At 37.5% G+C, this 16,077-nt stretch overlaps 1 protein-coding gene across 3 annotated transcripts in view; it reads left to right on the forward strand.

Annotated features, from left to right (window-relative positions):
* Window positions 1–16,077, forward strand: part of DCX (doublecortin) — a 171,165-nt gene that overhangs the window by 117,491 nt on the left and 37,597 nt on the right. For 2 of the 3 annotated variants that reach the window (XR_016312849.1, XM_089678260.1), the window contains exons 4-5: window positions 3,270–3,372; window positions 9,524–9,676. Coding sequence is in view for 2 of the 3 variants with exons in the window: in XM_089678260.1 (XP_089534386.1) it covers window positions 3,270–3,372; window positions 9,524–9,676 (256 nt within the window). In the remaining variant the exon portion in view is untranslated. The remainder of the gene's footprint in view (window positions 1–3,269; window positions 3,373–9,523; window positions 9,677–16,077) is intronic. The other variant, XM_089678262.1, reaches the window with a different exon arrangement.

Genomic DNA, 16,077 nt, shown 5'->3' on the forward strand with positions numbered 1-16,077 from the left:
AGTGAGTCAAAAATTAATGACTCGTGAAGGTCAACTGACATTTTCAAAAGGTGATTAGAAATATCATTTTTTTCCTCAGAAAGGTTTGTTTTAAATGCATAGAGAGCCTCCACAGTGCATAAGAAAGGAACTCTGGGTCAAATCAGCCACCACAAACAAATTAATAGCCCTTTACAGATAACCATGGGGAACAGTTAACATTTCAGAGAGGTATTTTGTATATAAACTAATTGGGGAGATTTTCTGTCACTTCTTGTTCTTGTGACACATGAACAGTATAGGGAGGAAGGGACATTTCCCGTTGGGATAAGAAGTTACAGACAGCAATAAAAACATTAGGGTTGATTTACTAAAGGCAAATAAGCTGTTCATTTCCAAAAGAATTTTCTCCCGAGCTTAGAGAAGTTACACTTTGCAAAGAATACCCAATCATGTGCAAGGAAAAACAAAAACAAAACATATTTTTGCTTGCACATGATTAGATGATGGAATCAGCAGAGCTCTACCTCATTCACTAAGCTGTGGAGCAAATCCTTGCAAAGTGCAAAATCCCTTGCAATGAGAACAGACTATTTGCCTTTAGTAAATCAACCATTGTCAGAATATATAATAATTTTTTTCTTTACTGAAATATAAATTTTTCAATGCTTGTCATCTTAAAAGGAATTTGGAACTATTCTCACCAATAGGGACACAGCAATAAAAACCGAGAATGTAGCCCTTTCCTTTTTTTCCCAAAAATAAATAAAATGTGTTAGCTGGACTTGAGCTTTATGGAGCAGCACTATAGATGAAGCATGATACTTCAGTATAATTACCATGAAGAGGATTTTTGATAATCAAGAGCCGAGTATTGAAAATGCACTCTTGGAAATGGCAGGTTGGCACGTTTACAGGTTTAGTACATTTACATCCTGTTCTCATTGATCTTTTTTTTTTTAATGATATACAGTGCTGTAAATAGTCAAATACCATTTATTTGTGGAAGTGAGATGTATTCTATATTGCATATTGCATATCCTATAGGTCAGTCCTTTATAGCATCTAGTAATCCTTGAGTCAAAATGAAGACCTTTGGGAGATGGTGATTGCAGAAGAGGGGAGGGAGTGTACAATGGGGAAGGCGTGGCACTTCAGCTAATGACTGAACAACCATTGTTAGTGACAGCCCTGCTGTGATGGAAGGTCCCTGATCCAGCCTCTCTTTGTTTTCCTAACTCAGACAAAATGTGCAATTTCAGATCTTCTTTGCCTGCAGGCTTCTGGAAATGCTGCTATAAATACACAGTATAATGAGCTGAAGAAATTTGAATCAAATTAGTAGCTTGCTTCCCCTCGCAATAATCTGTTATCAGTTCACTTCCCAGCACCAGAAGACATTGCTAGCTGGCAGCTCAAGGAAACATTTATAAATATTAACTCCTCTTAACCCGGAGGGGGTTGGCTAGGAATGATTTGGGGGCCGCACTGGGCAAGAAATTGAAAAATGCAGTAAACTCTAATTACCCCAAAAAATGTTTAGATATTGTTTGAATATGAATTTTCATAAAGTCAAGTAACAATAAGAGAGAGGTAATGAAATGTACAATAATATAACATCTTAAGTATTACTGTGCTACAACTCATAGCAACCAGTGCGTTATTACCAATATTTTAGGCTTTATTATTATGGTCTTTTGTATGGTTAAGGCTGATTGATACCTATGGACCTTGGCAGACTGCAAACACATATATAAATAGGTCCAATAACATAGCTATTTTATTTTCTTTAATGCAGTATTAAACCCAAAAGCAAACATTTGTTATATTGCAGATTACCAATTCATAGCTGTGATGGCATCATTTGTTTTCTTTTATAGAATTTCTTCCATCTATGTTCATCTGGTGATCTGGACATTAAGTCTATAGTAGTTTTTCAAAAGAAGCTCTTTTCCGGATGGATCAGTTTACAGAGATGAGACAACCCATTTACAGTGGCAGTTACAATGATCAGCTCTTATTTATTTATGTAAAACCTTTATCTGAAAAGGAAAAAACTGTTTGTTGTAATTATTATTAATATTATTATTATACAGGATTTATATAGCGGCAACAGTTTGCGCAGCACGGTAAAAAATTAAATTAATTGATTATAAAATGTTAGCTGGAGTTTAACTTCAATATGTTAGTGTGTTTAAATCTGCTAGTACATTTAACCACCTGCCTGGAGTTTGCAAGTTCTCCCTGTGCCTGTGTGGGTTTCCTCCGGGTAATACGGTTTCCTCCCACATTCTCAAGACATGCTGGTAGGTTAATTGGATCCTGTCTAAATTGGCCCTAGTATGTGTATGCACCTTGAGGGTTAGGGACTGATGTGAATGTGCAATATATATATATATATATATATATATATATATATATATGTGTGTGTGCAAAGCACTGCATAAATTGACGGTGCTACATAAGTACCTGTAATAAATAATAAATAAATAACACTCCCCACACCAAGATTAACAATGCTGCTGTCCGTTGTGCCTCTGTGCTCCTTCATCCAGTGTGGGGGCACTCTAATACAGGAGGTGTTTTACTGGCCAGATCACCATGTGAAAACTTCAGAGAGATGGCCAGCTGTTTACTTAGGAACATTGTTGTGAATCTTCCATCTTCATGCAGAAGTGCCATTCCACGAAAAATGTCAAGGAATTTCGGACCCTCCCCATAGCCCTTTACATATAACATCTTTAGTGTGGGTCTCTGTACATCTTCTGTTTCATAAGTGCCAAACTAAGGGCAGTTTTCCTATTGTACAGTGTATATTGGAGGCATAACATTTTCTGTTTGGATTTTAGTTGTCTATGTGCTTTTATTATTGTTGTTGAATACATTTTTGATACATTTTAACCTATTGTTGTGTGACTCCTTTGTGTGCCTGTAAAGTCCAATTTTTTTTTATCAGATTTGTTTTTATTGTGTAAAAGGCAATATAGTATGTATTGTATATATATGTACTGTAGGCAATGTGATATGTAATATGTTGGAATTACTTAACCATTGAATATAAATAAATCCTAGGAATTGGCTTCTAACAGCCATTACCATACTGTTTCTGGCTGTACTTTACATTGCATCATAACAGTCCTGAATATGCATTTTTCTTTACAGTATTTAAATAATGTTTATTGTATTAATCTTTATGTAGATATCTACATTTTTACAAATATATGTCTAAGATAAAGCAGTAATATTCAAAACCTTATTTTCTGACCTGTTATTATTTATTTTTTTTGTAGGTGACTTGCCTCCATGATTTCTTTGGGGAGGATGATGTATTTATTGCATGTGGCCCAGAGAAATTTCGATATGCTCAAGATGACTTTTCTCTGGATGAGAATGGTGAGTCATGCAAATGATATGCTTTCATCTTTAATATACACTCACCGGCCTCTTTATTAGGTACACCTGTTCAATTGCTTGGTAACACAAATTGCTAATCAGCTAATCACATGGCAGCAACTCAATGCATTTAGGCATCTAGACGTGGTAAAGACAACTTGCTGAAATTCAAACCGAGTATCAGAATGGGGAAGAAAGGGGATTTAAGTGACTTTGAACGTGGCATGGTTGTTGGTGCCAGACGGGCTGGTCTGAATATTTCAAAAACTGCTGATCTACTGGGATTTTCATGCATAACCATCTCTAGGGTTTACAGAGAATGGTCCGAAAAAGAGAAAATATCCACTAAGCGACAGTTGTGTGGACAAAAGTGCTTTGTTGATGTCAGAGGTCAGAGGAGAATGAGCAGACTAGTTGCTGCAATATTCAGATGGTAGGGTCAGAATTTAGCATAAAAAACATGTAAACATGGATCCATCCTGCCTTGTATCAACAGTTCAGGCTGGTGGTCTAATGATGTGGAGAATATTTTCTTGGCACTAGCAAGTTCAACCTAATAAAGTGGCCGGTGAGTGTCTATTCTACTGAATCAATAACATGTGATCTGTGAATTGTATTTATCAGTTTCTAAGGTCCAGTTTAAATTTTGGTGCTGTTAAATGCATGTGAATATTCACTCAAAAAACACAATGGGATATGTGCTTTTACAGTCAATGCCACTGTACACAAATGTACATTTTTGTAAAGTGTGCTTTTTAAGGCCCATTTAGGTTTATGTGTTATGCTAATGCATTGTAAAACCCCCTTCCCCATGTATTGTTACAAAGCACAAAAAGTCATATACTGTAGTACTTTTCAATGTTGCCCATTAGAACGGATATTATAGCAGCCGACACAACTGCACTGCTATGCACCAAAACTTGGTCATGTCCATTTATGTCTCTGTTGTGGTACATTGGCAGCCCATTCACAATTAATTGGTTTCTTTTATACAATGCATGTGTACATTCATTGATGCACCCAAAAAGAGTGTGGTTTATAGTCCTGCAAGTAGCATATATGGTGCATTTCTACTACAACACATCTGGTATAATGAGTGCAACTGTATATAAGAATACCTGCACTTTAACACAGGTGCAAAAACGTAAAAAAACTGAACATGACCTGTCAATAATGAACATGTTTTATTGCATGTTAATGCATGTACACAGGTTAGCCATTGTTTTAAATGGTGTTAGTTTACAACTCTGCAGTGCACTGGAGTGCATTTTGTTTATGCAATACAGACATATTGATGACAAAGACAGCACATAAAAAGCAAAATTATTGATAACGTATGTAAAAACGTGTAACGATTGATTTTTTTTACCAGATAGGGAAAATGGCTCCCTATGGTGTGACCTACATGAGTAGAATGTAGTAATAATCGAGTGCACACAAATAAGCTGTAGCAACCTAGGCAAATATAAGACACAAAGTTGTACTGTATTCAAATATCTAGTGATTAATAGCTAATCATAGCAAGTAGCATTCAGTAGCAATTTATAACACATAATAGTACAGAGTTCCAATTTTCATAGCTTAAACAACAGGACACCATTTGTACCCTTTGTTTAGCAGCTGATTGTTAGTCTTCATAATGAATCACTAGCATTTTAGGATTAGTTGCTATGACTTGCTACTTATGTAGTTTACACAATAGAGAGTCATTTGTTCCATTGGTTTAACAATTGATCACAACTGTTCATGATTAGTTATCAAATATAGTTTCAAATTTAGTGAATATTATTAAGCTTAGTAGCATGTTGAGCTACTAAACATTTCCAGTGTAGCTTTAGCCTAATAAATGATCAAGGTGAAAATAGGCCAGGCTATTACCAGGGATACATGTTTTTCGCATGCTTAATAAGTAATATACAATTATATAAATTAGAAAATTTTTGATTTCTGTGTTTCAATGGTGAAATGTTGACTGACACATTACTTTATACAGTAAAATACCATGAAACTCGAAACAATAATCTTTCAGATTGGCCTATGTGAACAAGTGGCCTTGTCAAGTCGTTTTACCTCTTTTTGAATTGTAACTGGACAGACAGTGGCTATGGTAAACAAGTGTCCCTAGTCAGCAGTTTGTTTCCTTGCAACTATAATTTGCCAGTTTTTGCTCCTGTAAGCTATCTTACAAGACCCATGCTACTCTGCTTTGCTTCCGTCTACAAATGTGCAGCAAAGCATATAACAGCTTTGGGGAACAAGCTGCCATGCTGACTTGTCTTCTTTTGTATCAAATTTATACTATATTTCCCAGACTTTGGTGTGAAAACCTGGCATTGTGCAAGTAAAAATAAATTCTGCCTGACCTCACAACAAACTCTACGCCTGGAAATTCAGGGGCAAACAGATTTTGCTGTCTGGCACATTTAATGTCAGGGGGAAAATACAATTAAATGTAATTACTTTTATTAGATCCATAATGAAAAACACATATTTATACCAGGCTGTTTAGCAATGGTTCACCAAATCTCTGTGCACTTTTTACCGTGGTTTTGTATTTAAACTCTTTCAATTTTTAATTAAAGTAGACATCTCACTGATGTACTTTGACAGAAGCTGTTTTTAAATATATTCACATCAGATATTTCAGTTTTAGATACAAAGAAGTTTGTAGGAACAACAAAATATCAGTTGTTGGTTAAAAAGAACCCGTAAAGATAGAAACAAAGGAGCTGCCATTGCTGATTTGTTTTTGAAGGTGCACAGCCTGGATCTGTAATCTATACGGTTGCTTCTCTACTTGATGAGCTGCTAACCTTGAACAAATGGTCATGTTGGGCATTGGGACATAGATGATGTGCCTCGCTAAGCACTGAAAGAAGGGTGGGGATACACTTTCAAGTACTAGTCAACATTGGCAGCTGCTAGATTTCTATCCTAAAAGATTGTTACATCTGGGAATTTTAAAGGCTACAGATATTTTTTTAGGACTAGCGGTTTTATTTCTTCCTGTAACATATTAAACCTATGTGGTGCTATAATCTAACCAATATTAATATTTGTTAACATTTACAACAACCTAATAACACTCCCATATGTGTTAACCAACCACAATTATAAACAAAAATGGTGTAGCGCTATATACAATATTGCACAATATTGAAATGTTGCAACATACATATCTTATATCAACTAATATATGCATAAAAATTAGAATCTGTGCTAGGAGAAAAAAAAGTTGATCAAAAATGTCCCATGTGTATTAGTCTCTGTGTCACTTGCTGTGTATTACTTATTGTGCTGATTATGCTTTCACAACAATCATGTGCACACTTCCGCTCCAGTACCATTTTGTTGTAGACTATTCCATAATCCTATAGCCTTGCTTGAACTCTCTCAGATGTTAATCCCTCATCTAGGTCAAGCAGGGCTATAGCATTATGGAGTAGTCTACAATAAAATGGAGCTGGGTACCAGGCCCATAAATGCATGTGAGATGTCATCCGATAATGATCCCCCTGAGGAAGTCGTGTGTTCCGGTGATGAAATGTGTAGGAACGGGGATATTTTAATGACATCATTTTGCACGGAGCATTCGGAAAGTACAGTATTATGACAGTTGAATATCAGCAAGTTGTTTGTTTACCTATTGTTGTGGAAGCATAATCAGCATAATAAGTAATACATAGTAAGTGACACAGAGACTGATACACGTGGGACCTTTTGCACAGTTTTTTTTTCTTCTTTTTCTTTTTATGCATTTATTTGTTGGGTATATAGCAAGTCACAGTGCAATATTTTGTATATAGTGTATACCATTTTTGTTGTTAGTTATTTCTTCTTGTGACTTCATTTGGAAGTTTTCTTTTACTCCACTTCCTGTCCCAAACCAAAATAAAAGCTTTGTCTACTTCTTTCAAGAGGATGTAGCTTCTTCTATATCCAGGGGGATCAAGAACGTTTACAAACATAGATGTTTTATTCTTCCTTTTTGCTTCTGTCCCTATAGCTGTACTAGAACCATCATGGTTCCTGTCTGTTCACATTTCCCTTTTCTATATATCTTGATAAAGTTGTAGACATAAAGCACTCTGCATACTGAGCAATATCAAGGACATCCCTTTGAATATACAGTAAATACCCACTAGGCTAACCTACAAATGACTGTCAGGAATCAGCAGGTGACATGTTCATTTACAAAGATGCTTGGAATAATTTTTATATTAGCATAAAAAAGCTACAGCCTTTCTTCTCTAATTCCAATCAGCAAATTTAATTTTGTACATGCTTCCACTACACTACACTGAAAACATGTGTCATATAGAAATCATGCTTTTATGGGTGTTGGCATTAGTTCAAGCAACATACATGAATTTTTTTTTCAGAAATCTGTGCACATATCAAATAGCATGAAAAATATATATGGTCAAGTGCTAAAAAGTTAATAATTAAGTGAATATAAACAACTTAACATAAATAATAAATGACACACTCAAGTGCTGTGATCCAATCAGGATCCAATGGTGAAATAATAAAGTGAAATGTGAAAATAACAGGAAACCTCCTGTATAAATTCAAGATCTGTGAAAAACACAAATACACAATACTTCAAACACCCATATCCCTAAATGAGGGACTTTCTCCAAAAATACCAAAAAATTAAGTGTAAATTTTAAGTGAATCCCCAATCGGGGGAAACAATCTAATGAAATATGTGCAAAAAACAAATAAATACACATACCCACACTATAGACAACCACATATATGAAAAGTGACAAAATATCACAAATGCAAATCAATCAGTCCACATTGAATATCCAATATGAAAATAAACATAGAGCCATGATCTTCAAAGGAGTATCATGCATGTGATGAGGTAAATAGGTAATCACAGCAATGGTGAAAAAAATCCTCTAATGGCTAAAATGCCCCCTCACATCCCCAATGTGACCACAAGTGCCAGCTTGCTTTTAGGATCACACCATGATCCTTACAGGTAATAACTCGTCACAGGAAAAGATACCGCAAGAAAACCCATCAATGGTGGCACTTACTCCTCTCAGGTCCCCTCCAGGCACAGGTATCGCAATATAGCTCACTCTCCACAAAGGATCATAATAATAAAACAGACAGATCCTCCATGATGTAGTAAGGTTTATTAATAAATAAATACATAGAAAATGCCAATTGCCCACTCACATCTGTTCCATAGGATATCAGCTTCTAAACCTCATGCTATGGGTGTACTGCATGGGTTTTGTTGGGTGTACCAAAATGGCGCCCATGCCAGAACTACGTCACCACATACTGGAAGCACGTCACCGCGTACCTGCATGGGCAATTGGCATTTTCTATGTATTTGTTTATTAATAAACCTTACTACACCATGGAGGATCTTTCTGTTTTATTATTATGATCCTTTGTGGAGAGTGAGCTATATTGCGATACCTGTGCCTGGAGGGGACCAGAGAGGAGTAAGTGCCACCATTGATGGGATTTCTTGCGTTACCTTTTCCTGTGATGAGTTATTACCTGTAAGGATCGTGGTGTGATCCTAAAAGCGAGCTAGCCCTTGTGGTCACTTTGTGGAGGTGAGGGGGCATATATGTTTATTTTCATATTGGACATTCAATGTGGACTGATTGATTTGCATGTGTGTCATGTATTGTTTATGTTAAGTTGTTTATATTCACTTAATTATTAACTTTTTAGCGATTCACCATATATATTTTTTCATATTATATATACACCTATTAGGTCAGGTTGGGTGAGAGCAGCTTGATTTGAGGGATCATCCATATAAGCGCAGGAGGATTTATCAATATCTCTATATCAAATAGCCTACATTCCACAAAAATTCCATGTGTATTTGTGATACACCACCCCCACATTATTACTTTGAACATAAATATTGATTTTTTTTTTATTATTACAGTATATAATGTGGCCAAATTCTGCAGGTCTTTACAGAGTAAATAGAAACATGTTTATTAATGTAGCACCTTGATTTTGGCCATTTTGGGGTTTTATTGCTGATGTACTATTGGTGAAAATTGGTTGGGACAACAAAATGGCTGTCTGCTATACATGTTCAGGTAATGTAGCAGTCTGTGGATTGTGTGAAATACTTATTATAGTTTTATTTTTGTTACAGTGAAAAGCAATAATTACTCTGTCCTTGCCTATGCAGAGTGTCGTGTCATGAAAGGAAACCCTCCACAGACACCAAAATCAGGTTCTGCACCTGTGAAGAGTTCAGCCAAGAGTCCAGCACCACAACGCCGCAGCAAATCCCCTGCTGATTCAGGTTGGTAAAATTGTCATTTCTGGTATAAGGATATATTATCTGTCCACATCGCAACATGCCTCCCCCACATTCACAGGGTGTTACCAAGAGTCCACACATTGATTCACGGGGTGTCATTGAGATACCATGCCTTGATTTTGAGGGTTTTTCCACACCCCACTGTATTAAAAATTTTATTTTAATTCTTTCTTTTTTTTTTTATATAATTCATTTCAAATGTTGTTTCAGCAATACAAAACTAGCAGTGATTCTAATACTTTTGCACTGTATAGCAAACATTAATTACAAAATGCTTGGTTGGAGTTAGGTTTTAAATTAGTTAAATCTTTTTCTGACTTGGATGGCAGATCAGAACAAAAAAGTCCTTTTTAAAGAGTGTGTGAAGGTTACAACCTTCGACAGGTCATTATTACTGAATGTATCTGCATTGGTAAGAGTCTCCTTGTTTAACTATTCTCAACGGGAAAGAAAGTGGTGGAAAAATCCAAAAATGTACATTGGTCAAAGAAAAAGGACTGAAGGGATAATATTCAAACAGGAAAAGTTGTTTTGGTGACAACTGATTAAGAGGGGATTCCTTCTCTTTGGAGAGATATTTTCTCACTTACTAATGTGCCTTTAAGGACTGGGCATGCATGGTAATCTCCAGCATAAAAGAATCTAAAAACAAAAAAATAGAAACCTACCTTTGTTTCAGAGGTGAGTCTATTTTTTTCATTTGCATTTTTGCAAATACATAAACAGAGCTTTGACAACAACTGCATTTCTAGACTTGCTTTAAAAAAAACACAAGAGAATCAGGTACCTTGTTTTACCAAATACCGGTGTCATCATGTAACTTCTTTTAACTTCCTAACCGAGCCATAGACAAAAGACGTCCTCGGTTGGGAGTGGAATACTGGGGTTATGGCTGCAGCAAAGTGCCATAACCCTCGTATCGTTTTTGTAAGTGGGAGATTTTAGCTAAAGGTGGTCTGAGCAGCGGATTTGCCGCTAGATCACTTTTAGAAGTGGTGGGAAGGGACACCCCCCATCACTTTCCGGGGGTTCTTTGGCTTACCTGGAGGATCATTGAGCCCGAGAACCCATCTGACCATTGCGGCAGCTGGGCATAGAGATGAGTGAAGGAAAGATGGCCTCTATTCATCTCTATGGCCTAGGAGGACCGGAACAACGTCATTAAGTCACTTCCGGTTTTGTCTAATGTAAACCAGGCCATTTTTTCTTTTTAAAGCATTAGATCAATGCTTCTTTTTATCTAATGCTTTACATTGTAGAGGAGAGATTGTATAGTCTTATTGATCCCAGATATCTCCATAAAGAGAACCTGTCACTGCTTGTTTCTATCACAAGGAATGTTTACATTCCTTGTGATAGGCATAAAAGTGATCAAAAGAAAAATTTTAAATGGACAGTGTAAAAATATAAAAATGTAATAAAATAAATAAGAAAAAAAATTAAAGCGCCCCTGTCCCCCCTCGTGCTCACACACAGTGGTGAACGCATATGTAAGTCATGCCCAAAAAATGTAAACAGTGTTCAAATCACACATGTGAGGTATCACCTTCAACATGAGAGTGAGATCAATAATTATAGCACTAGATCTCCTCTGTAACTCTAAACTGGTAACCTGCACAAATTTTTAAAGAGTCACTTATGGAGATCTTTTAAGTACTGTAGTTTGGAGCAATTTTATGAGCTTGCGCAATTTTAAAGCATGACATGTTGGGTATCTATTTACTCAGCGTAACATCATCTTTCATATTTTAGAAAAAAAATTGTGTTTTGGATTTTTTACTTCATTAAAGTGTATTTTTTCCCAAAAAAATTGTGTTTAAAAGATCACTGCACAAATACCGTATGACATAAAAAATTGCAGTGACCACTATTTTATTCTCTAAGGCCTCTGCTGCAAAAAGTATATAATGTTTTGAGCATAAATTGACTGCTCCCTCAACCTGAAATGTGTAATACAAAAGTCAAAAAGTGCAGCTCCTGAAAAACTTCTTGCAAGCCGAAGGATAAGGCAGCTTAGATGAGAAGTTAGTGCATTTATTTACTGAGGCACTGCCAAGAGCAAAGTGTGGTAGACTTTAGGGACCAATCAAACTTCAGATTAGTTCATCTTAAAAAAAATAATAAATGCACATTTTTTGGCAGGTAAAAAAAGGGCATTTATTATTTTTTTCCTTAGGAGCCTGTAAAGCATTGCCCCATGATCAGTAGATCACAAGTGCAATGTCAGGCTCCTGCAGATTCTCAGTACATTGTCTGCCCATAGCTCCAGTACAGGCAGGCAGTTACTGAAGTCCAGGATGATCAGTGGATTATGAGAGAACTCACCTGTGCCCTTGAAGTTCATTGATTACTACAAGCCATCTGCTGAAATGGCAGATTGTACTTGTAGTCCATTCATTCACAGAAGTCTTTGTGGCTATGTGGGTGGAGTTTCTCACTGCTGCGCTGTATTTGAATTGTGACAGCAGGTGCGGGGAGAAGATCCTTCGCCCATTGTCCCAATGGGGGATGAGGTCAGGATGTCAGCAGGTGCTTTAGTAACATGTTATTGAATATTACTAAAGGTGAAATTTTCCTTTAATAGGATCAGTGAAAAATCAACTCTGAATTGCATGAGCAGTGCGGTATTGAGTATTTTTCTATGTTACTCTTATGAAATAACCCAAATAAGTTAGTTAGACATTAATGCATGCGCTACCACAGCAGACATTGCTGCACATTATGTGTTTTATAATGTTGCAGTGCCCTTCATTTTGTATGACACCCTGATGTACTAAGGCAAGGCAGCGTTGAAGCACATGCCCTGCAGGGCAAAACAATACACAGTAATGTACTACTACTTGTTATGGTGCACTGCATCATATAAAACATCTGGGTAGCAATGACCATAACATGATTTCATTTATTGTTAGCTGTAAACAACAAGCACATAAGGGAAAAGTAAAAACACTCAACTTTAAGAGAGCTAATTTCCCAAGCCTGAAAGCTGCTCTCCAAGACTTCGACTGGGAGGGAATATTGGCATCGATGAACACAGCACAGAAATGGGAGTTTTTCAAGAAGACTGTATGTGAACACACTGCAAAATATAATCCCATGGGCAACAAGTATAAAAGACTAAAAATAACACCTATTTAGTTTGCGTTCAAAGTTAAAAAAGCTATGAACAATAAGAAAAGAGCTTTTATGGAATATAAAAATGAAGGAACGCTATCATAATTTAAACATTACAAAGAATATAACAGAATATGTAAAAAGGAAATCAAGGCCGCTAAAATTGAAAACGAAAGACAAATAGCAAAGGAGAGCAGGACAAACCCCCAAACATTCTTCAAATCTAATAATAGTACAAAGATCAGGTCCAAGCATGTAGGCCCTGTAGTAAGTAATTACAGACCTGATAGTTTAACTTCTATAGTTGGGAAGACACTGGATCTCCTCCATGCCGCTTATCAGTTTGGTTGCCCTTCTCTGTACTGTCTCCAGTTCCCCAATGTTCTTTTTGTGAATTGGTACCTAAAACTGAATGGCTTTCCTTTAAAGGAATGATTTCTGAACACATACCCCAGTAACAGCCCAGTTGAAGTCTCACATCTTTATACAGTTCGTTTCCCCCACATATTATGATTGTTTGACTGATTTTTTGGCTTGAAAATGCCTCAAAATACTCTACTCTATTAGGCTTATTTCACACATGGATTGAGTAACATACCTTAAAGCGCCTATCACTTTATCATACATTTTTTATGCGGTTTGTTTATGCTTTGTGGTGTATTTTTGAATCTTTAATGAAGCTTGGCAAATGCCCTGTGTGTTTCAGTTTTCTAATTGTTTTAAAGGGAAAGTGATATCAAATGGGAAGTGATGATGCGGAAGTTGCCAGACTTCCTGTGGTTAGGTGTTAGTGTGGTGCATGGATTTGGAACATTTGTCCTTTAATTAGGGGGTTGAATCAGGAAGTGAGGAGGCCTCCTCACTGCCTGTCTATTGCTGTCAAAAAAGCAATCTGAAAGCATATGCACTTCAGACAGCAAAGCAAGTCTAAATGAGACCATAGACTTCTTTGAGGCTTAGAGATTCTGCAAAGCACGTTGAAAGCGACATGGGGTATAATTTCTGAAGCAAAGTGAAGCAAACTCAACAGTGTGTATAGGACTGTAAGGTAACCATTTTTTAAGTGAGTGGTGCTTGATTGGCATTCAGAGCGTTTTGAAAAAACATGTCAAATGCCACATATTAAGGCAAATGTAAACAAGGCCTTAGTCATGATATTGCTTTCTGCCCATCCACTGCAGGGCTCTATATTTACTGCTCTGATATTAGACATTTGTTTGTATTACTGGATAATTTGAATAAAATGTTCCTTTTACTGCCAGGGTAATTCTGAAAATAAAATAATAAACGGTAATAAATAACAGAAGTGGATTAGGTCTAGATATGCTGTTCTTTGTACTATGTGTCATACATCAGTCCAACATGACTAGTGTTTCTACAATAAACAATGATGTTTATTTGCATTAAACTTTTTAATTTGCATCGTCTTGTTTTGAAGCTAAAGGCAAAGTTAGCAGTAGCATTATGCATAATGGAGCGTGTTGCAATTAGGCCATTCATTTCAAGCTCAATGCAAAAATTGCACCTTCGCTATTTTTCTTAACAAATGTGTATTAACATTTGTGTGCCGGGCTTCGCTTTACCACATAGCAGCACAAAAAAATATAAAGCAAAGCATTAAGATGAGTACTGTGTGGTAAAACGTGCATTATTGAGCGTTACCACAACCCAAAAGTATAAATTCACCCTCAAATGACACACAAAGTCATAAACTTTATATTTGGATGAGATGGTAGAGACAGGAGTTTTTTTTTGGCCCCATAGACTTCAGTGGCAGTGAACAATTTTAGTGCATGCCACAAGTCCCCACTACCTAGTAAATTCTATTTTTTTGACCTTCATTGGCAAACAAAAGACTGAATAGATGAAAACACACTAAATGTACATTCACACAAAAAAACTTACTAAAAATTGCAGGAAAATGTAAATGCAAAGTTGGAAATCTAGCCTAATGTTGTATAGGGACAAAGAAATTATTGACTTTTGTCTTTTCAGATGCTTCTGGAACAATGGGTCATATACATTTTGTTTAATAGTAGGATTACAGAATCATGGGTCCTCTACTGGCCCCATTTTTTTTTACAAACATTAAGATTACTGGGTGTCTATACACCTTACCAAATCCAGTTAATTTTGTCCAGACAGGTTGATGATCAAAATATCTATGAACCCTCCTAAAGTAAACCTGTGCCTAGATCTTACACACCAAAGTATCTGTCAGGAGCCGACTGGCGGTAGCCTCTAGCGACCCACTGGCCGGAGTCCCTCAGGGCGTGGAGTCTAAGCCTTAGTCTGCTGGTTCACCAGAGCCCCTGATGGTGGGGATGGACTTGAAGCAGCCTGAGACCAGGTCGCGACCCCCGAGTAACACCAGCTGTGGTAAAGGCAGCCGCCAATGGCGTAGAGCAGGTAAGAGCCAGATGTGAAGAGGTATAACGTAGTCAGACAGGCCGGATTGGTAACAGCGGAGCAGACAGTACAGAGCGGCAGGCAAAGAATAAACAGGTCACAGGCCGGGTTCAGCAACAGGAGGTCAGGAAATCAGGATCAGGCAGAGAATAGTCAGGACGAGCCAAGGGTCAGAGCAGTAGAGGACAACAGTATCAGGATCAGGCTGGGTCGGCAACAAGGCAATCAGGAGTACAGAGCAATCAGGAACACATAAACAAGACCATAAGGAAATTTGGAGATGCACAGGGCTGGTTTAAATAGGGTGCCCTGTGCTCTCATTGGTGCCACGCACGCTTCCGCGCTCACGAGTGTGCATGCGCGGCTGCCGCCGCGCTCGCCGGCTAGTGCGCATTGGCGATCTGCGCATGCGCGTACCCACGAGCAGCCAAGATCCCTGACATTGCCCCCCCCCCTACGGGCAGCCTCCGACTGCCCAACCGACCTCTCCTTTGTGGATGGCTGCGACAGAACTCTCGGATCAATCTGGGAGCGTGGACATTTTGGGCTGGTTCCCATGAATTTTCCTCCGGGTCATAGCCTTTCCATTTAATCAGGTATTGTACCCGACCTCCTCTCCTCCTGCAATCCAAGATTGCCTCAACCTCAAACTCCTCTTCTCCATCAATGTCCAAGGCTACCAGAGGTCTTGATCTGCGATCTGGGAAAGGATCTGGAGTTGCAGATTTCAAAAGGGATACGTGGAATACTGGGTGTATCCAAAAAGATTCAGGCAGTGCCAATTCAAAAGCTACTTCGTTGATCTGTTGTTTTACCAGAAAAGGACCTATGAACTTGGGTGCCAACTTCTTTGATGGACA

The sequence above is a fragment of the Staurois parvus genome, unplaced genomic scaffold, assembly GCF_062004578.1.
Source record: "Staurois parvus isolate SC_StPar_1 unplaced genomic scaffold, SC_StPar_1.0 ptg000202l, whole genome shotgun sequence".
In the NCBI taxonomy this organism is placed as follows: Eukaryota; Metazoa; Chordata; class Amphibia; order Anura; family Ranidae; genus Staurois; species Staurois parvus.